The sequence below is a fragment of the Halichoeres trimaculatus genome, unplaced genomic scaffold (assembly GCF_033239565.1).
Source record: "Halichoeres trimaculatus isolate MK-OKI-2021-1 unplaced genomic scaffold, fHalTri1.1 fHalTri1_scaffold_19, whole genome shotgun sequence".
Taxonomy (NCBI): Eukaryota; Metazoa; Chordata; class Actinopteri; order Labriformes; family Labridae; genus Halichoeres; species Halichoeres trimaculatus.
In genome coordinates this window covers 13,263,552-13,286,013 of record NW_027437197.1, presented here as the reverse complement: position 1 = coordinate 13,286,013, position 22,462 = coordinate 13,263,552, and the positions used below count along the sequence as shown (strand labels likewise).

Sequence of the window (22,462 nt, the reverse complement as noted above, 5' to 3'; positions counted from 1 at the left end):
ACTCAGGAGGTTCTTTAGGAGCATGTCAAACTAAAGGTCAAAACTCAGATATCTCCAAAAAACTCATTGTAAAACTCTCTGCAGACTGTAATGTGAAGTTTGGAGCCTCCAGCCGCTCAAAAGATAAATCTGGATTTACTCAGAAGTACTTACACAATTAAATAACACTTTGTTTTGAGGTCAAATAAAGCAAATAGTGTCACAGACTTCATAATAAACATCATTAAATTAAAGCTATGACAATCAGAGGGCTGGTCTTTGTCTCACAGAGTGAGGGTCAAGAATCATCTTCCTTAAAAAGCTCCTCATCAATCAGCAATTCAACATTACATATAAATTCTTCATATTGGATCAGGGATAAGTTTGTTTTGCCCTGTTTTGTTTTAGTGAGTTTGAGTGTATAAAAAATAAAGAGCTATAATAGACTGGCTAAACAATGGAGAACAAGCCTAATCTTGTGCAGCCCACATAGGTCCAGATTCTTGCAGAGGTATGCTTCAAATCCCCAGTCTGCTGACATGCAATATCTACATTTTTTACTGTAAAGACAAATATCCAGATCTTTATAACATAGAATAGAGTAGAAATAATAGTATAAGTAATTTATATATCAGTCAATTCAAAATACTAGGAATAAAAGTAATCTTTAGGATTAATTTTGAGGTTTTCATGATTTTAAGACATTCAGGACTGCACTCTGAGTCCCTCATTTTGTCAGTTTTTTGTGTTTGTGTCTTTCTCTGAGCACCCAGCAGGGGGCACTGGCGAGAAGAAGCTGCTTCTCGTTGATGCTGAGGAAGCTTCTCCTCCACTTCTGCATCTGAGAGGAGGAGGAGGAGGAGGAAGAAGAGGAGGAGGAGGAGAGACAGCCTCACACTTCCTGTGTGTTGTTCAGCAGAGTTCAGCCTGGCTGCTGCTCCGGGAGGCTCGTGGCTCTGTAGACCGGCAGGAGGAGGCTTCTGAGAGGGAAGGAGGTGGTGTATGGGTTGGAGAGACTCCAGGGACCTCCGTGCAGAAGGAGCAGCGGAACCAGGGGTCATAAATGTGGATTGTTTATACTGGAGGGTCCCGCCGATCCTGCTCCAGAGCGGCCGCCTCGGCTCAGCACATCCGCCGAAGATAGCGTCACCGAAGCGGGGCTGATGGTGGCCCTGGTCCTCGGCCTTCCTCCGTCATCACCCAGCCTGCTGTGAGCGCGTTTAGCCGGTGGAAGTCCCGCGGGAGGACCCGAGAGAGGAGCGGGGAAGCGGCGCAGCATCGCCCTGTGCATGGTACAGCAGGGCCGGGGAGGGAGTGGATGAGACACCGGAGCTGACCCAGAGATGGCTGTACTCAAACTGGCCGACCAGGTAGACCCTGCTAGCTGTTAGCTTAGCATTAAAGAGGCTTCATCATTTCTGTTTGGAGGAAGTGTATTTTTAATATCGCTCTTTGTTTTTGTGTTGCTTTTACAGTCGTTCATTTCACCAAGAAATTTGTAAATATTGACGCTTTTGCTGCTGAATGTGCAGAGAATCGAACCATAAAGTGGTCGTTGTAAAGCGTCCTGATTTTGGCTTTTAAGGCAATAATTTTCGGTGTTCCGTTAAAATTAGGACAGCCCACTTCTTCTCTGACACTTCCTGCTCTGTTTCCTTCCGCAAGCATCCTCAGAGCTGCAGAGAGCATGTCCTCAATAATGAAAACACACCCGGAGACCAGAGCTGGTTCACTGCTACTACTGCTGCAGATGAAGCTTATTGTTGTTGCTTGTATTCTCGTATGTTTCGGAGGAAAACGCTGCAAATGCATCATCTCTGACAAGCTTTAAGGACTAGATCAGGAGAGAAATATTTAACATGTTGGCTGAACCAGTTGTTCTCTTAGTGGGGTCTGTGTGGAGGCCCTCGGGGATCCATAAAGAGGCTCTCAGAGGTCAGCAAAGATTTATTTCCAATATGAATTCATTGGTAAGTAACACGATGAATGAATATGTGACTTTTGTAGACTTTGGGTTCATGTACTTCCTGTTGTGAGACTTCTAAAAGGAAAAATCCCATCAGGTTTTAGATCTTGTGACGAATCTAACAACTGATTTTAAGTTCTGGGCTTATGGAAGTCACTAAACGACATTAAGAGTCGGAAGTTGAGTAGAACTGAGATACAGCTCATGTAACAAACAATCTGTCTTAAAGATTTTGCACATACCACAAGTGATCAGGGACATTTCTAATCCTTGGCACGTCTACCTGGTTTCCAAATTATGTAAACAAGTTTGAGAATTAACTCAGGAAAATATGTGCTGGAGAAAGTCCTGTCCCCCTGAAAGAAATAAGTAAGATATCAAACTGATGCACAAATGAAGACACAGAAATGTATGATCTTCTGCTGCAGGAATTATGACCCTCACAGAGATATTCCTAGCAATAACTTACTGAACCACTCATTGGCTTCATGACTGATGTGGGATTTAGACCCTTTAAATGTGCAAATGTTTAACTTCTTTGATGTCTGGTGTCACATCTCTTAAGATGCATGTTTGAAAATTCATATATTGAGATATTCAGACATAGCAGATGATGCTGATTTGCATCTTATCTACAGCCCCAAAATTGTCATTGAGTGGGAAACTGGGGCATAAATCTTCACAAATCACAAAATTACCACAGAGGAGTTTTTCTGTTGCACCACTGGAGCTTTCTACTGGGTCATGAGTTTTCTCATAGGAGTTTGATTCTCTAAGTGTATATTTCTAAACCAGAGATATTTAGTTTCCATACTGAAATCAAGCTCAGAAATGCAGCTGGTCTTGGGTAAAGCCTGAACCCCAGGTTCCTGAATCTCCCTCTGGTCTTGCTTCTGTACACATTGAAACTCTGTTTCAGTCTCAGCCTGTTTGAATATGAATTCACGAGTGTCTGAAGAGCCTTGGTGCGATGAAAATAGAGTTAGACTTCCCCCATCTGACCCAGCTCTGCTGTTGTATCAGATCTGCTTCTTACTTCAAGGAAGGGAAGATGTGTTTTTTATGTAACTCTGAAGAACGGAGGGACTTCCTGTTATTTTCAGACAACATGCTGATGAAGCTGATAACTGGATGCCTCAGCTCGGCGGCTTCTTGATTCTTCTAGCTCTCTTTTATCATGTCCTCATTGAGAGACGAGTACTTGCAGATCTGCTGGTGCAGGGTTTTTTTTATAACCCATGGTGGTGAATTATGATCAGATGGTTTGTTAATGTGGTGAAATGTACCTGAGAGGTTTTATTTTGAGGTGAGGCTGCAGAAGATTTGAATGGATTTAAGATTAACTGTAACAAACTCTAATTCAGATTAATGAGTTTTCTTTCTGGACCTGCTGCCTGTAAGCTGCTGGATTCTATTCTCTACAGTTTGTGTGTGTGGAAATGAGTGGATGTGTGTGTGCATTCATTTATCAGAGATCCTGTTTTCTCTCCTTTCTGTGTTCTTAACTCGGGTTTCCTGATTGTTTCCTTCGTCTGCTGGAGGCAGGTGAAAAATCTAGCCTTCCATTTTGCATCTCAGCGGTGTGGAAGAGCAGACTGAGGGAATAATAAGTTGCAGGAGGACCTCAGAAGTGTGTCACGGTCCCTGAGGGGGGAGGAGACGGGGCAGTATGAGGCCTGTCACCTCAGGCATCTGAGGAAATGAAGACATGGCTGCCGAGCAGAAAGCTCCTTCTCCAGAGCGAGGCTGAAGACAAGACATACTGTATGAGTGCTGCCTGTTAGCGTGTTAGTGTGTGTTTGTTTGGAGTGAAAACAGAGGTAATCTGATGGAGGAAGTTTGTGTAGGATAAGAGTGAGAACGTGGAGGATAGAGAGGAAATCTGTATGTTCCTTTAGTTGCATGATCTCAAAGGTTTAATGACGCTGGCTGGATGATATGGAGTGGAGGAGAAATGTTTTTTAGAGTCACTTTGTGGAAGATATGTGTGAATCTTTATGGTAAAGACACTGAAAGCCTTCAGGGACTGAATTAACAGACTGTCAGGGTAGTTTCTGTAAAATCTGTCTCAGGGAGAGAGGTCAGGGGCTTATGGGAAAAGTTGGTCAGAAAATAGATATCACATAAACACTAAGATTATGTTTTTTTTTAAAGCTACTGCCTCTTTCTAAACAAAAACATGAACTATTAGACAAACTGATGAGAGAGGATATCATTCTTTATCTCTATTACCATTTATTTTTGTTAAAACAGAAGATTTTAAAGACACAAAGAGGTCATTTATTTAAATCAATATCTAATTCATGAAGTAATGCCCTGATGTGTGACTGTTTTTGTAAACCCTCTAGAAAATAGCATCTAAATCTGATCAATCCGACGTCAAGTTGCCAGCCGAAGAAGTGTTTGGTTTTATTTTGGGACTCTCTATTAAAAAAGTCAGTTTGTGTGCTCCTCTTCTGCAGTCGTAAGTTCTCTCCAGCTTCCTCCCAGTCTAAAAACATGCTCACCAGGTTGATTGGTCACTCTTAATTGCCGGGAGGTGAGTGTGTCCAGGTTGTACCCCACCTCTCATCCAATGACAGCTCAGGTAGACTCCACCCTCTGTGACCTCAGACTGGATAAGCAGTAAAGATACTTAAATAAAAAAAAAAAAGAAATGCAAAACATTCATCCATCCTAAAAGTACTCTGCAGCAGCTCAAATGATGCTCCAGATAGAGCAGATTTGGAGAAAGAAGCAGAACTGATAAACCGTTTCTGCAGTTTTTATTGTTCATGTTTCTTTTTGCTGTTATGAAGATTGGAGGAAGTCTCAGTTTTATCTTTGGAGTAAATCTTAATTGAATCTTGTAAATAATTCACCAGTGCAGAGAACCTGATGTAGTTCAGGGATTTAGGAGTCGGTTTGTGTCTGAGGAGTCAGTCGTTCTCATTCATGCTCACACTCCTAAATCTCCATCCTCTTTGTGCCAGCTTCAAACTCTCCATCTCCTCCTTGCTGTGACAAGGGATTGCTGCCAGCTGAGTTTTGGTGTGTGGACTCTGGGAGTGTGTATGTGTGTGTGTGTGTGTGTATGTGTGAGGAGCACTTAGAAAGAGGGGCAGAGCTAAAGAGGCCATATGCTGTCCAATGCTGACTGCCTCTCCAGGAACAGATCACCCACCCCACTTCTGTCTCCAGCTCAGACGTTGGGAACTACTCCTAATGTTTCCTCTAACACCACCAGTTACTCTCAGGTATCAGTATTACCTCACATCAGGCACAGATCCTCTGACCAGGATGACGTATGATGTGGCTTCAAACCAGAATCACTCAGATGGAAGAGCAGAGCTCAGATGAGGAAGTGGAGTCATTTTTGTGCGCTGGTTTGCGCTCCGCGTCCGAAGCAGAAGTGAAACAGCTTTGAGCTTCCTCTCTCTGGTTTCTGAGAAGAGGAGGACGAGTAACATGAAATGAAGCAAGAGGTTGCAGGAAGTGGAGAGAGACCGTGACTGTGACATCTGATTCATCACTGACACAGCTAACACATGCTAATACATGCTAACATGTAGCACTGAATAATTTCTCTTTGAAGTGCTAACTTCAGACCATTTAGTGTTTCATGCCCATGACTGCTGAAGATTACACACTTAAAGGAGCATACCACAGATTTTTGCAATCTATCTCCAGTTTTCTAATTGTGATGCATACTTTACATGACTGTTTCAGATGTTTTGCATGACTTTTATGGCATGAAAATACTTGAATATAAACTTTTAATCTCCCTTGAAATCACACTTTGATGATTTGGGCGTGAAAATTTAAATAAATCTGCAGCAAAGGTAGATGCTCTTATTGCAGACAGATGTGATGTTAAAGAGTAGAAACGTCTCCTCCTTACTTGTTTGCATCCTCTTTGATATGAACACACCAACATCTCCATCTCAGCCTGTAGCTCCATGTCACATCTGTCCCTCCCCCACCGGTGTTTGTCTTTCTGCAGGTATCCAGTGCATGCAAAGCGCTGTTCACAAGAAAAAGATTTGCATGAAAATGAGAATTTGCAAAACAATGAAATAAAAAACACTGCAAGATGAAATAAAACATAACAGGGCTGCAGAATAAATCTTTATATTTGAATAAAAACAGGTGGATTTAGATGCAAACACTGAACCTTAATGCAAAACCCAGAGACCAATGTTTACATCGATGTTCATGAATTGTAGCTTTTTAAAGATGTCATGTAAAACTTAAAAAAGTAGATCCAGAACATCTAGACGGGTTTTCCCCCATAAGAAGCGTCTCTGCTGACATTTCCCTCTTTCTGTCTCCGGCTTCTGTTTCTTTAAAACCTTTACTGCTTGAGTGCTGATGGACTGATAGCTGCTGCTGTGTGTGTGTGTGCGTGTGTGTGTGTGTGTGTCTACGGCCTCTATTTACATCATATCTGTGATCTTGGAGGGAAAATGTGGGCTTGACCTCCACGCTGTGCCCTTCATTGAAGCTTTCTCTCCGCTCAGACATTTTATTTTTATGATCTGTATCTCCTGAAAACAGATTGTCTGCCTGACGGCAGCAGATATTTCAGTGTGTGTGTAGCCTATGTGTGTGTGTTGGTGTGTGTCAGTGTGTGAGAGAGGTTGGAGCAGATTTTAAAGTCAGGTTGTTGGTAGTAAAGAACAGTTTGGTATACAGCATGTAGGAGCTGCAGTCTGGGTGCTTTAGCTTTTGTAAACAGAGCAGAGTAAAGTCAAGCAGCTGCTCCTTTACACACACACACACACACACACACACACACACACACACACACACACACACACACACACACACACACACACACACACACACACACACACTTAGAGCACTATACCGTGGGAAGGATCACGCTTGGTCTCCTCTTGTTTAATGTCCAAGAGTTATTCTTTGGTCTCTGAACTTGAATGTCTGTTTCAGGACGCCGTTTTGTGTTTATTCACCTCCTATGATGAAATAATTGAACTCTTCCTCTTTCGTCTCCTCCTGCAGCCTCCGCTCATCCAGGCAATCTTCAGCGGAGACCCCGAAGAGATCCGAATGCTCATTTACAAATCTGAAGACATCAATGCTCTGGTGAGAACAACACGCACTTAGATTTTATCTGCATGTTTTCAGTGTCTAAAACTTTGGGTCTTATTGCTAAGGCCAACCATCACAACCCCAGAAGAAGAGGGATGAAGATTTGGAGAGACACAGTGATAGTCCACAGGAAAGTGACTCAAAAAAGGCATTTATTGGATTACTGAGGCAGAGTTATGGCTTTGATTTTAGATAATCGTTGACCCTAGTCAGTGATACTAGAAACCAGAACCACAAACATTCAGATTCTGGAGTCTTCTGTGCGGTTACACACTCTGCATCCAAACCCAGCCCATCAGAATCCACAGACCCAGCTCTGTGTCACTCTTCTTCTCCGCTCCTTTCACTTCCTGCAGCAGTCAGCACCCAAGGGAGAGGGGGGCCAGGTCAGGAGTCAGCACAGCCAAAGTTCACAGTGTGTGTGTTTATTTACATCATGTGTGTAAAGATGCGGAACACATGTGTGTAGGAGGACAGCGCAGGATGTGGGACGGCCTTAAGTTCTAGTATCTGCTGGATTCAGAGACCTTTCTCTGATGACTGCGTCAAGAGGACTCCCCATATCAAGATCGTCTGGTGTGTTTTTGTCGTCCAGGCTGTAGTCACATGAGCACATTAAAGTGTGTGTGTGTGTGTGTGTGCGTGTGTGTGTGTGTGTGTGTGTGTGTGTGTGTGTGTGTGTGTGTGTGTGTGTGTGTATGTGTGTGTGTGTGTGTGTGCAAGAGAGAGCTGACTCAGTAGAACAATGGCTGTGTTGACACACTGACAGCTGCTGTCACTGATCCTCTGCTCATCCTCTGTGAGCTGATCTCACAGACTCCTCTGTTCACTCTCAGGGAGGAATCCTCGCTCATAGATACGAGCCAACCAGGCAGCAGTGTGTGTGTGTATGTGTGTGTGTGTGTGTGTGTGTGTGTGTGTGTATGTGTGTGTGTGTGTGTGTGTGTGTGTGTGTGTGTGTGTGTGTGTGTGTGTGTGTGTGTGTGTGTGTGTGTGTGAGGGCTGGGCTCTGTAATCATGTAAATAAAGTTCATAAACTTGATTTATGTGTCTACATGAAATCATGTCTGGGAGCCGTAACGTTGTGTTGGATGGGAAAAAAAGAAAAATTAGAGTAACTTATTTTTGACTGTTTCAGGGAGTGTGAACTAGAGCTGAAACGATTCCTCGAATGATTCGAGGTACTCGATTACAAAAATTACTCGAGTAATTTTCTCCGCCTCGAGGAATCGTTTAATTTTAAAAAAGATCAAAGAGCGGTATTTCAAATAGAGCTGAGGGCATATTAAGAGAGTTTTCAAACCCCAAAAGCTACCTCTTATACAAAATAGCAACTAGCAACAAATGTAGCTTCTTTTCTGGAGTTTGGAGACTAATTGGTCATTCTACGAAACGGGTGCCATTTGGGTCCGCAACATTTGATGAGATGTACAAGGCACAAAAAATGTGTCAAAGTGTGTTTACAGATTTTGGAGCTACCAAAGCAAGTGCTCTTATTGACACGCTGTATCAGAAAATTCTATTTCTTAAAGAGAAAAATTTTCATTCGAAAAATAACTACTCTTTAACGAAACAAAAATATATTTTATCCGATTACTCGATTAATCGATGGGATTTTCAGTAGAATACTCGAATGCTAAAATATTCGATAGCTGCAGCCCTAGTGTGAACACTGAACAACACCTGGGAATCTCTGATCTCAAGGATGAATAAGGGATGGAACTGTATGTTTTATTACCATTATAGCACAAAAACAAACAGTAACTGAGTGGATTCCTCTTTCAGGATTCAGAGAAGCGCACACCGCTGCATGCAGCTGCCTTCCTGGGCGACGCAGAGATCACCGAGCTCCTCATCCTCTCTGGTAAAATAAAACACATTCTCCTTCTTTTCTCCATCTCCATTTTCACCATTGACTTGACATTTATCATGGTTTGTATGTTACTAAAGCCATTTTTATCTCAGGTAGAAAATACTGATGGGGTTTGGAATGAAGATGAAGCAGAGAGAGTGAAACAATTCATAGATCCAAAGCCTCAGGCTTATGTTTCAAAGAAATACATTTATTAAAGAGAGTCCCTCATGAGGATATGTCACCAGGAAAAGGCTAAACACTCTTCAAATATTTTCATGACTTTCTGCAGAATATGCAACGAGAGAAACAGCTGTCTCTGGAGACTGGTGGCTTTCATTTTAGGCTATAATCTAATGAATGTTTTATGACTCTACTCCAAAGATAACGCTGTAAAGTTTGTTGAAATATTGGTAGGATCATGTTTCTAATTTTATATGCCATCATTTTAGAGTTGTACAGATATTTATTGCATAATGAAACTTTCAGTCCCGTGATTCCCACTAGATGCGGTTTAAATGCATGTTACTGTGAACAATCAGTTAGTTGACCAGACTTCTGCATGTTGAACTCTTCTTTCTCTCTGCAGGAGCTCGGGTTAATGCCAAAGATAACATGTGGCTCACGCCTCTCCATCGCGCTGTGGCATCACGGAGTGAGGTACAAGACTCACACTCACACAAGACATTGACTCTACTCAGACTTCTGTGTCAGAAAATAACAAAAATAAGACAGCAATGTTAGAAAGTATTTTAAATGTGTTTCTTTTTACCAAATGAGGCCATTAGGTAGAAAACAACACAGCAAGAGGTGGTGCACTTCCTTCTCCAGCCTAAAGGAGGACCTCAGGGCACCGTCTCAAACACTCACACACCTACAGGTTTCCTCTTGGCAAAACCACAAAGATATCCCCTTTTAGTAAGCTCCTACAGTATCTTACACTGAATATAAAATTAGATGTCCCCGTTAGATATACGAGCACACACACACACACACACACACACACACACACACACACACACACACACACACACACACACACACACACACACACACACACTTTTTAATTCAAGTCTTTTTCGCTTCAGGGAACATAAAAACCTCCCACATCTCTTCCAGCATCTCTCTGTGACTCAGGTGTCAAAAAGCTGACTTCACCTTGCTGTGTTTACCTGACAACACACTCACTCATCATTTCCAAGCATACACACACACACACTCTGCACTCGTAAAGAGTAAATCTGGGTCATAAAATTTCATCAGCCACATCATTGCTGTCAGTGCCAGAACAGGTAACGCTGCATGGCTGAGCAGCTGCTGGAATTTCAGAGGTATGAATGAGTCAGTGTGTGCTGAAGGGACAGATCAGAGGTGTGGAGGTGTGAAGGTGTGTGTTTAGGCGGCAGGTGTTTGTTACTCTAAGGAATTTGAAACATCTCACAGTCATCTTTTTTTGGCAAACAAATGAAGTGTATTTTTATTTTTATAGATTTAATTAGATGCTACATTATTGATTTTAAATTGTAGTTTTCTTTTCTCTGTGTTCTTCAGGACGCGGTGCGAGTTTTGATCCGTCACTCAGCTGATGTCAACGCTAGGGACAAGAACTGGCAGACGCCGCTTCATGTCGCTGCAGCCAATAATGCGCTGCGCTGCGCTGAGGTCATCATCCCACTGCTGAGCAGTGTGAACGTATCAGACCGTGGTGGTCGCACCGCTCTGCATCACGCCGCCCTCAATGGTCACACTGAGGTACTGCAGGGGCTGGGATTTCTTATGAATTTGAATGATTCCAGCTTTGATGCATTCAGTGTTGAACAGGTGTGTAGACTCAGTAATAGCAGGTGTGTTTAGCATGTTCCCGCTGCCTCATGTTCATTAATAAGCGGGCGGTGATGTAACCCTCCTTTGTGCTATTGTTGCTGAGGCTGTCGGGGGAAACAGGTGGGCGAGTGCAGCTGCATCACTGTTGTTACTGAGTGGGCTGCTGGGTTTGAAACACTCTGGTCTCTGGGAGAATCATTCACAAGTGTGCTGAATCTAAAATTAACAATGAGAGGCAGCAGAATGGACGCCTTCTTCTATTCCTGCCCAACCTGGCCTCTCCTCAGTGTTTATGCAACAGCTGAGCCGAGCGATTGGATGTGTTTACAACGCTGTTATATAAAGACACTCGCCCACTCTGACACATGAAGACAGATTTGTTTCTCTGATATTAATCTCTGATTCTGTGTGTTTCTCAGATGGTGAACCTCCTCCTGGCTAAAGGAGCAAACATCAATGCGTTTGATAAGAAGGATGGGCGAGCGTTACACTGGGCTGCTTTCATGGGTGAGAGACACAAAAAGAGTTCATTGAAGGGACTGTGAGGAGTTTGAAAGTGATCTTGAAAAAGTCTCCCTTCTAGATATATACCTGATCGTAATCCACACTTTAAAATGAGATTATCAGTGCCAATATTGCTGGTTACATGTTATTTCAAATTGCTACTTCTTAGCTTCCTTACGGCACGTTTAGGTCTCTATGACAACACCACGCCAGCTGATGAAGTTTAGTAGTGAGGAGAGATAAAACACAAAGATCTGTGTTTTTCTCTGCTGAAACGATTTCTATGACTAATTTTGTAGTGATGGTGGACACAGGAGCCTAACTGTCAGACAGAAAAAGGACAAAAGAGCAGAAGAAAGCTAAATAGGAGAATGATACAGCCCAAGCTAAAGGCTAATTAGACTTTAGCTCAGACTGTATCACTGTATAACACAGGGGCTCAACTGTTTGTGTTAATGTTCACTCCAACCCACAGTCAGCAGTTATTCTGCAGTGGTCTGTTCAAGCTTGAGAGTCTATCAATAAAATGAAGAGTGAGGTTACGTTAGCTCTGCTTGGTAGATGACTAGCAGGACATAACCAGGATTTACTAATGTTACACGTTACAGACATGTCTCAGAGCACCGGGCTGTGAGCAGTGCTAAATATGAACGGTTACTAAACTACTTACAAACTGACAGTGTTAATTTGTTGTCACTTTAGCCTACAAATATGATGTAGCACCAGGCTGCCGATGCCACTACGCCGGCTGCTACAGCGTTTGCATGATGTCACGTTTCAAACCCACTACATAACTGTACTGATAAATACCCTACCTCGGCGTGTTGAAGCCAGTAAAAAGTTCTCTTGAACAAAGAAAATTTGTTTCGAAAGTAATTTACGACAGTGTGCAAAGACTCCAGGCCACAAGGCGGTGAAGGAGTGCAATTAAAACAGATCCTCCTCATAGCATCTTTAAAGCACATCTCACCTTTATTTCCCAAGAGATCACTGCATACATGCATGGAAACGGTTTCCTGTCCTTCATCAGCTCTCCTATCAATAAAATGAACAGTAGTATAAGAATAATATTCATCAATCCTGATTTGACCCTCCTCTCTTTTCCTGCAGGTCACTTGGACGTGGTTTGTCTGCTGGTGAGTCAGGGAGCAGAGATCAGCTGTAAAGACAAACGAGGATACACCCCTCTCCACACGGCAGCCTCCAGCGGACAGATCGCAGTGGTCAAACACCTGCTTAACCTGGCTGTGGAGGTCAGGACACACAAAGAGTCTCTGTGTCAAACAAACACTCCCTCCCTGAACACAGCCCCCTGTTTGACCAACAACACACCGTGTCTTTGTCTCCTTCAACAGATCGATGAGTCCAACGGGTTTGGGAACACGGCGCTCCACTTGGCGTGCTTCAACGGTCAGGACGCCGTCGTTAGTGAGCTGATTGATTACGGCGCCAATGTTAGTCAGCCCAACAACAAGGGCTTCACGCCGCTGCATTTTGCGGCTGCATCTACACATGGAGCGCTGTGTCTAGAATTCCTGGTTAACAATGGGGCTGATGTCAACGTCCAGGTACACCAACACCTGTGCAGAGTATCCCAGTCAACATATCGTTAATAAATCCAAAACATGGTCAATCTTTTATTTACATATAAAATAAAATCCTTATTTCTCTTTCACCCTCTGTAGAGTCGGGATGGAAAGAGTCCTCTTCACATGACAGCGGTTCACGGGCGCTTCACTCGCTCACAGACTCTCATCCAGAATGGTGAGACCTCTTTACTCCCAGGTTTTGTCCTCTCATCTCTTCAAGTTGCACACACTGAATGATGTTTGTGTTCCAGGTGGAGAGATCGACAGCGTGGACAAAGATGGAAACACGCCTCTACACATCGCTGCACGTTACGGTCATGAACTCCTCATCAACACGCTCATCACCAGTGGAGCTGACTGCACGAGGTGAGGTGTCAGCTGCTTTAAGTGAAATAACACCGGATGGTTAAGTGCGAAAAGAGGTTGATTGTTTCTCTTCTGCATCTTCCTCCAAAGACGAGGAGTCCACGGCATGTTTCCTCTTCACCTGGCCGCCTTGAACGCTCACTCTGACTGCTGCCGGAAGCTTCTGTCCTCAGGTAGAGCACCACAAAATTTTTTAACCACAATACCAGGAGTAGTCCTAAACAGATAGATAACAGAAACACTGTCTTTGAATAGATCATGTGTTTAAAAAGGTCTGTTAGTTAGCACATCCAGCTAATTTGAATATTTCAGCTCCATTGATTATCGTGTCAGAGCTTTGTGATTCGTGCTGACTCAGAGTCTGCTCTGTATATAATAACAAAAATCGCACAATGAGACCTCGGTCTGCTTGTTTTCTTGCTCCCATCAGTGAATTCCTCCACAAACACTCACATTCAGCTCCGTCCAAATTCAAGTCACATTGTTCCAGCAGCAGAAAGGCCTCTCTGACTCTAATCACTCCCTCTCCCTCTGGATATGTGTTTTCCCCTTATTTCTCCTCTTAGAAAATCAACACTGAAGGCTGAAATCTTGTTTACATCTTGAAAAGTTTCCTTACTGCTTATGGCCATGAAATAATTTGTCTTTCCACTCCTCTGCTGTGTTTCTGTGGGTTTCCTGAAGAGGATTTACAGCCTCAGAGCAGAGTGGTTTATTAAACAAATGTGAAGAGGTGAAAGGGAAGAGACGACCCTCTGCTCTGGCTCTAGGTCTCTTTAGATGGTTTAATAAGGGCGCTGGTTTTAGTGTCTGCAGGCGTGGAGCGGGGTGAATCTGGCCTCCTCGTGTGGCTCTGTTGAGCTGCTGGAAGGAAACAACAAAGGAGTCATTTACATGTGTTTCAGTGTGGCTGCAGCTGCAGAGCTACATACAGTCAGAGCTGTTGTTGGAGATGGAGCTTTTGTGATTTGTTGCATTAAATCAGAAGCTTAAGGAAACCGTGAAGATCAGGCGGGTTGTAACGATTAAGGATTGAAAAGCAAAGATGTAAAGCTTGTGACATGCTGACACGTTTATGAGGTCAAAGAAATATCTTTAATGCTCAGACTAAGCTGCTCATTTCTCTCTGTCACCTCCTGTGTCTTGAACAGATCTTATCTGTTTTCTGTGTATCTATGTTTAACATCAAGCTTACAGACTTTCTGTGTTTTCCTGTGCATGCCACATTGTGCACCTTCACCTAACCTCCGCCCACCTGTCGCACTTATACCTGTCTTTCTGTCTCTGTCTTTCTTTCTCCTGTCTTCGCTGCTGCTGCTGTCTTGTCTGGCCTCTCTTCGTCTCCCTGCGCTGCCCTCTTCAGGTCGGAGGTTTAGCATAATGTGTAACGACTCGGTCCTGTCTGCAGGCTTCCAGATCGACACGCCGGACACTTTGGGGAGGACCTGCCTGCATGCTGCCGCTGCTGGAGGGTGAGCAAAGATGTTTTTTTTAAACAACACATAAAAACTGCAGAGCTCAAACTTCATCCTGACTCAGGAGCAGGAATTGAGGTCACCTAAAGTCTTTGTTATAATCACTCATTGCACAAGAAAACAGAGCGTGCCCCGGTGAGCAGAAAGGAGGATTATTAGTGGAGGAAGTTGGTCTTATTTTCCCCTTTCACCTTTAATTGGCCTAGCTGAGCTTTCTGTAAGATCTGTGGGAAACCTTACTGCTCATAATAATCTTGTAAGCTCCCTCTACAGTGATGCAAAAAGTCTCTGTGTCTTATATTAATGTTACAGTTAAATAAACTGTAACTGAATAAAAAGGCTTAATGTTTCAAAATAAGACACTGAACCTTCAGTTGTCTGATTTCTGCAGAGTTCAAGGTTGGTATAAAATGTGTTTTTAAAGCCTATAGAATCATATTTTTATGGTCTTAATTGTGATATATCCTGTTCGTCTTTCGCTGTCTCTCTGCAGAAATGTGGAGTGTGTGAAGCTGCTCCTGAGCAGTGGAGGAGAACACAACAGGAGAGATAAATGTGGCAGGTGAGAGCGAGCATCAGTGTTCAGGGTTTGGTTCCTTCATTGTCTTTGTTTCTATGTGTGTGAAGAGGTGTGAGATGATTAATCAAGGCGTGTGTGTGCGTGTGTGTGTGAGCCAGATTCATGATTTGACTCAGCTGTTCAATTAGTCATCTTTTATTAAAGGAACGCTCAGTGAAATGCTGCTCTGCTTTCAACGCCCTGTTGATGAATGATCTCAGAAACAGGTTACAGGTTGTTTGTTGCTCTCTTTCACTCAGAGTTTCAGAGCTTTTTCCAGAACAATAGGATTAAAGTTTGCTTAAGGTCACGGCGTTCGCACATGCTCAGGAGTTTCACTTCATGCTGAAGATTTCTGCACAGTTTCTGCAAGACCTTTGATAAATTTTATCTCTGCATCATTCTGCACCATGGACAGAGAGTCAGGTTGACTCAGCATTTTTCGTTTCTGTCTCAGGGTTCAAACTTCTGTTTGTGGCGCCGCAGAGACGACATCTGTGTGTTGTTCAGTCTAAGAATTAGATTTAACCCTTTGTCTTTCACTTTTTAAAAGCAAATACTATGAAGTCTTTTCGGTTTTTAACCCTTTAACCTTCCATCCAAGAAAAAATCCTGTTGGAGGGATGACCCAATCAAGTTTTACCAAGTTTAACAGTTCTTGAAAGGAGATTTAGCAACTCAGAAGATGCTCCATCAAATGGTTGATCAATAACTTAAAGGGTTAAAGCGTCATCCTGGTTTCCTTCTCCTTGTAACCCTCAGGACTCCGCTCCACTACGCTGCAGCCAGCCGTCACTACCAGTGTCTGGAGACTCTGGTCGCTTGTGGGACCGCCATCAACGCCACCGACCAATGGGGTCGCTCCGCCCTGCACTATGCTGCAGCCTCAGATCTGGACCGAAGGTGAGAGCAAGAGGAGGGGGGTTATTCTGAATTAACTCACAGCACGTCTGCCTGCTGCCAGATTTAGAAAACCTGTGAGTTCACACCTTTCTGTTTCCATGGTAACCAAGGGTGACTCTGAGGTGATGAGAGTCATGAGAAGAGGAGAGAGTTAGAGGCTGCAGACGTTCAGTGGTGATCCCCTGACCTCAGAATCTGCAGGTGTCCCCTTGTAAAGATGTTTTCCTCTCTTTCCTGCAGGCGCCGTGTTGCTCTGGAGCCAGAGAGTGAAGGAGTCCAGGCGGAGAGGGAGAAAGAGGCGGCACTGTGAGTCCTCACACAGGGAGAGAACAGATTATACAACTTTTAGACCAAAACTGAACATGTTAGAGAGCAGCAGGGGTCAATCCAAAAACAGCTCCAGGTCTATGAGCTTCTTCTTTTTCTGTTTGAGCTCAGTCATTGATTCAGGGTTTCAACCTTTAAAGCAGCAGAAAGGAAGAAATCTAAACTAAACTGATCTTTTTTTAAAGAAGGATGTAAAAACATTTTTTGGAGTAGTTTCTTTAGGGACGTAGTGTTGATGTCTGTTTGGACAGATTCATTTATTTAATCTACAAATATTTATTATCTTTAATTCTTTCTCTTTGTGTTTTCCTGCCTGAGGACATCTCTCAGAGACTGAATGATGCCTCTGCAGGTTTTTATCCTCCCTGAAAAAGAGAAAAAAAGAGGAAATCATGAATAATGTCGGTGTTTTTGCTCCAGATGTTTGGAGTTCCTGCTGCAGAGCGGAGCGACGGCGTCTCTGAAAGACAAACAGGGATACAGTCCTGTTCACTATGCCGCAGCCTACGGACACAGGCACTGTCTGGAACTGGTCAGCACACACACACACAAACACACACACACCACAAAGAGGAAATAGCTGTATTGTTGGAGGATGCCTGCAGGCATTTTCTTGTCTGTTTGCTGATCTTATTTTCTCTGCTAGCCACACGAAAATATTTGAGATTTGATGTGATTTGTGTCGTAACTTTGCTGAAATATTTTCAGATAACTTCATAAAAGCCCTTTTTGTTTCTACATGTTTTCTGCTTCAGCTGCTGGACCGAGACGACAGCCACCAAGACGACCCAGAATCTCAGAACGCCCGGAGCCCGCTGCACCTCGCTGTGAGTTTGAACAAATAGTTTTTTTTAGTGTCAGTCTTCTTTCTGTTCATTCTCCAGCAATAAAACGACCTGTGTGAGTGTTTTTAAAGAGTCTTTGAATCTGTGCAGGCGTACCACGGCCACGCTCAGGCTCTGGAGGTGCTGCTGCAGGGGGAGCGGGAGGTGGATCAGGGGGACGAGCTGGGACGGACCCCCCTGGCCTTGGCTGCTCTCAGAGGACACACAGACTGTGTTCACACACTCCTAGGGCAGGGGGCTTCACCACGCAGCACCGACAGCCAGCATGGACGTACACCTGTACACCTGGCAGGTCAGTCGCTGAGATTTGATCAACATGAATCGACTTTTTCTGTCTCTGCTGCTTTACGGCTTTAACTCCTCACATATCTTCTGTCACTGATGAGTCAAATTGTCTCATAATGAACCTTCTGCTCTGTTTCTTCTTCCTTCTCCTCCAGTGATGAACGGTCACACGACGTGTGTGCGCCTCCTGCTGGATGAATCAGACGGTGCAGACCTTGTAGATGCTGCAGACTCTCAGGGACAGTGAGTCCTCCTCATTTCTCCCCCCTGTGCAGTTTCTGTTTCTGTTTCTGGTCTTGTTGTCTGACCTCGTCTCCTCTGCAGGACTCCTCTGATGCTGGCGGTGGCAGGAGGTCACGTAGACGCTGTGTCGCTGCTGCTGGAGAGGGAAGCAAATGTGAACGTGGCAAACAAACACGGTCTGACTGCGCTGCACCTTGGGGTGAGGGGATGAAAAGATAGATCTTCTCTATCTTTCCGGAAGCCACACAAACTGTCTGTGTTTGTAGGATGAACGTTAACTTTCAAAACATTCAAGATTGATCTCCGATTATATGCCAAGGGAAAAAAGGGAGAATCTTTCATCCTCTGTCTATTTCCTCTTTAGTTACTGTGCGGTCAGGAGGAGTGTATTCAGTGTCTGTTGGAGCAGGAAGCCTCCGTGCTGCTTGGGGACAGTCGAGGGCGGACGGCGATCCACCTGGCAGCGGCACGGGGCCATGCCTCCTGGCTGGGTGAGCTGCTAAGCATCGCCTGCTCCGAGCCCCCGTCCCTGCCTCCGCTAAGAGACCACCAAGGATACACGCCGCTGCACTGGGCCTGCTACTACGGTCAGTCCCTCATACTCACAAATTTTTAATGGGACTGTGGGTACAAAGCCTCTGATGCCGTGTGTGTGTGTGCAGGTCACGAGGGGTGTGTGGAGGTGTTGCTGGAGCAGAAAGGATGTCGCTGCATTGACGGGAATCCGTTCACTCCTCTGCACTGTGCTGTGTAAGACAACACACCTCAAACACACTCAGATAAGAACTTCTCTTGTGTTTCTAGTGACTCAGAACATTTTGTGTTTCATGAACAGGGTGAACGATCACGAGCCATGTGCATCTCTGCTGCTGGAGGCCATGGGCTCAGACATTACTGGCTGCAAGGACTCAAAGGACAGGTCTGTGTGTGTGTGTGAGGGAGACATAATGGTCTAAGTTCTGCAGGTGGAACTCTAAAGCATGTACCTTCTGCCCCCCTCTCCATTGCAGGACTCCTCTTCATGCTGCCTCGTTCGCAGGTCATGTTGACTGTGTCCAGCTGCTCCTTTCCCATGATGCACCTGTGGATGCTGTAGACCAATCAGGTCGCACTGCGCTGATGATGGCAGCAGAGAAAGGCAGAGTGGGGGCTCTTGGTATGAAGATCTGTTGAAATCTGAAGCAGTTTCTTTTTCTGACTCTTTATCTAGAAACAGTATAACCTGTTTATGTGTGTATTTATGTTTGTGTTTTTTGTGTGTGTGTGTGTTCTGTGCTCAGAGGTGCTGTTGACCGGTGCCAGCGCCAACTTCAGTCTGACAGACAAAGATGGAAACACAGCTCTGCATCTGGCCTGCAGTAACGTAAGCGTCCACACAGCCTGACCTGTAATGACATATCTTACAGCCACTAGAGGGCAGCAGACACACGTTATCTCTGCTCAAAGTTATCTCTGACCCAGCTTCCTCTGCTCTCAGGGGAAGGAGGAGTGTGTGATGTTGATCCTGGAGAAGCTCTCTGACACAGCACTCATCAATGCAACCAATGCAGCTCTGCAGACGTGAGTTTTGAAAATGACTCCTTTCTTACTCCAACATCATCAGCTGAGTGCACAGGTTTTAAAACAACTCTTATCTGTCAGTCCCCTCCACCTGGCGGCTCGTAGTGGTCTCAAGAAGGCGGTCCAGGAGCTCTTGTCTCGAGGAGCGAATGTTCAGACAGTGGATGAGAACGGTGAGTGGTCCTGGTTCAGGTTTCAGCTGCATGCTTCAGTCTCTGGCCAGCATGAAGGTTTTCTTCAGTTCAGCATGAAGGCAGCTTCACTGTGATGTGTTTTTAAGTGCTGCGAAGGTTTTTGTATTTCAGGAGGGTTCCCACTGGACTCAGTTAACTTCATGATTTGAAAAAGGAGCGCCAGGCTGGGATTTATACCTCTACTTTTCTTTCAAGTCTTCAAGAAGACAGATCTACCTCCACACCGCTACGTGGGAACCCTCTGAGCTGTGTGCAGGCTGCTTGTTTCTTCTTTATTGTTTGTTGTTTATTGTTTGTTGTGGTCTGTGGTGGTCTCTGTGCTCTCTCTGTGTCCTCCCTCCATGTTGTGAACTGTCAGCTGGCTGAAACTAATGGAATGCTGCTCCGTCCCTCTTCTGTCTTCTGCTTCGCCTCCCTGCGTCCTCCATGTCCACGTCTCGCCCTCCCCCTCTCCCCCTCTCCCCCCTCTCTCCCTCTCAGGTCTGACGCCTGCTCTGGCTTGCGCTCCTAGCAGAGAGGTGGCTGACTGTCTGGCTCTCATTCTGGCTACCATGATGCCTTTCTGCTCCCCTTGCAGCTCCGGGGCTCCCTCCCCAGGTGCCCTGCTGAGGCAGCTGCCCCACCAGGGGGGGAAGGGCCTGAGCACTGGCCCCCGGGCTCCACGCAGCCCCAGGAACCCCTCCAGGCCCTCCAGCGAGGGAACAACAGAGAACGACTCAGAGGACTCAGAGACTTTCTGACACCTGCAGACCGACTCTCTACCCCGCTCCCTCCAGCTGTGCACCTGAACTTTAAGCTCCTCCTCCAGGAAGTGATGCAGTAACGTCTCCTCTCAGGGAGGGGGTAGAGATTTGGTTTGGGACTGTTTGGATTTGTGCAGGTCTAAGCGGAGGAAATGTACAGAATTCTTCCTCCTCCTGCTTTTTTTTCCCAGGAGCTTTGAGCGACTGACGGACTCAAGAAGTCCCTCCATGAAGAGGATCCTGATCCGGAGCTGTCGTGGTCCGGCTCTGCATGCTCGTGTTAACTCACACCACGGTTTGTTCCTTCTACTCACGGGTGCTTCAATCCAAACCGACCTCGGTACTTCAGTCTCTGCACGGTGCCACTGCCTCAGAGACTGGTTTTGTCTTAAAAAGCCATTTTTAACCGTTTGTATAAAATGAAGTAGAGATGAAGGAAACTGGTGTGTGATTTGAACCTGTTTATGATTTAGGCTTGTTGTACCAAATATTTGACTTCCAGGCGTAAATAATGTTGATAAACTGAAGGAAACAGGTACTTAAAGCTGGATTTTTAACATGTGAACAAACTCAAGCACAAATTTGGACTCTGAGGTTTTATAAGCTGAACTGTGAAGTGAGCAGCTTCAATGAGATGATTCAGAAATTCATCTAGAAAAGGGTCAAAACAAAGGGAGCGTCTCCATTCCTACATTAGTGCAAAAAGAAAGTAAGAAAAAGGTGCCAAAACAGCTTTGTTGTTTAATATTGAAAATCAATATCTAATAATTAATAATATCTATCTAATAATAATTAAAGCTACAAATTAATGTGTAAAAATACTTGAAGGTCTTAGTTTTTCTGCATTTTTTGAAGTAAAAGTTTTAATGTTGCAAAAAACATTTCAAGCATTTACAGACGTAGACTCAAGAATTCAGTTTTATACTGAATGAAATCACTACCTAACCTCATCGATTTCACACAACTGAAATCTTGAATGAGAGATTACTTTTATTCAAATTAAAGAGATTAGAGTGATCTGAGGGTCAAACATCCATTAAATGAAGGAATGGAGACGCTCCCTGGAATGAAAACAGGGTTTGTGCTGATGTGAATTTAACCTGAATAGTTTTTTAACGTCTAAAGAACCTTAGAGCGTTTCCATTGAAGCATTTCTAAACTTTAAATCATGAAGCACATTTTCTCCACAGAGAAATCTGTTAACTCTGCTCAGCTCATCGAGGTTTTTCTTTAATCTTACATGATGGTACAAACACTGCCAGCACTTAAATGTAAAGTAACACAGGGCCTTCACCTCCTCCTCCTCTTCCTCCTCCTTATCTGTCTGCCAGCTACGTGCCATTGTCTCTAACGTGTCAGTGCCTTGTTGTCTTTTTATTTTCTTTGATGAATCCTTTGTAAAATATTAATAATGTACGGATAATTAAAGGATCAGTTCACCAAAATACACAAATATTCTTTTTTTTTTGCCTGTTTCCTTCTGCAGGTGTGTCCAGATTTGATTCCTCTCAGACTTTTGAACTGATTTTGATTTAATTGAGACATAAAGCACAAGAGTTGAAGAAATTGAGACATAATGACAGGATTAAAGATAAAATACTTAAAGAAATACAAGGTAAAAAGCCCTTTTTTATCAGGTTTAAAGCTAAATACTTCACATTTTATACCTCTGATAAGTTTCTTTTTTTTTTGTAATTATGACCCTCACAAGTCACCCATCTTAAAAACCTTTTAGTTGCTTACAAAATGTGACTTTTTTCTCATAAGTTTACACTTGAGTTGTTTTGAGCTTCAGAAATTCTCCCATGAATGAACAGAGCATTTTGGTGAACTGATCCTTTAATGACCCCAGAATGAAGTGGGCAGATTTCTTTCTACACTGAATGAAGTTTGAGAATTCTGTTTTCTCTCTGTGAGAACAACAAACATGATGTCTCACTTTCTTTTCTCTCTTTTGAGTTTGAAGATTTCTTAAAAGTTCATTTCCGTCAACAATCCTCTAGAAAAAGAACAAAACCAGACGTGTTTCAATCTCCTCGACAGAGAAGAAGAAATTATTACTCCACTGCTGGTTTTGGTCATTTTTAAGAGCTTTTTAAAGACATAAAAAACAACTGAAGATCTCTAGACTGCTCATTTAAGTCTATGGTGTGT

General features: G+C 44.0%; 1 protein-coding gene across 5 annotated transcripts; it reads left to right on the top strand.

Annotated features, from left to right (window-relative positions):
• The first annotated feature begins 833 nt into the window (after positions 1–833).
• ankrd44 (ankyrin repeat domain 44) lies at positions 834–22,399 on the top strand. Of its 5 annotated transcripts, none has more exons than XM_074694738.1 (28): positions 834–1,349; positions 6,950–7,033; positions 8,825–8,903; positions 9,481–9,551; positions 10,443–10,643; positions 11,135–11,222; positions 12,330–12,472; positions 12,575–12,787; positions 12,905–12,983; positions 13,060–13,174; positions 13,265–13,347; positions 14,583–14,646; positions 15,143–15,211; positions 15,971–16,111; positions 16,352–16,417; positions 16,859–16,970; positions 17,194–17,265; positions 17,374–17,575; positions 17,724–17,811; positions 17,893–18,010; positions 18,176–18,398; positions 18,474–18,561; positions 18,647–18,730; positions 18,822–18,967; positions 19,092–19,174; positions 19,289–19,371; positions 19,453–19,544; positions 20,046–22,399. In XM_074694738.1, exons 1-28 carry the CDS (start codon positions 1,323–1,325, stop codon positions 20,303–20,305), a joined length of 3,174 nt encoding a protein of 1,057 aa, XP_074550839.1. In that variant the 5' UTR covers positions 834–1,322; the 3' UTR covers positions 20,306–22,399. The 5 variants fall into 5 exon arrangements, with proteins under 5 accessions (XP_074550839.1, XP_074550838.1, XP_074550840.1 ...); XM_074694737.1 differs by having other exon boundaries at positions 14,538–14,646; XM_074694739.1 differs by lacking the exon at positions 834–1,349 and adding an exon at positions 1,715–1,949 and having other exon boundaries at positions 14,538–14,646; positions 20,143–22,399.
• Positions 22,400–22,462: the final 63 nt, after the last annotated feature.

What these genes read in the sequence shown, in the direction of transcription:
- ankrd44 (XM_074694735.1), top strand. Translation starts at nt 1,839, where the DNA reads ATGTTGGCTGAACCAGTTGTTCTCTTAGTGGGGTCTGTGTGGAGGCCC. An exon ending in ACAGACTCTCATCCAGAATG is followed by an intron (nt 12,984 to 13,059) that starts GTGAGACCTCTT and finishes TTTGTGTTCCAG; the next exon opens with GTGGAGAGATCGACAGCGTG. An exon ending in GCACTGGGCCTGCTACTACG is followed by an intron (nt 18,399 to 18,473) that starts GTCAGTCCCTCA and finishes GTGTGTGTGCAG; the next exon opens with GTCACGAGGGGTGTGTGGAG.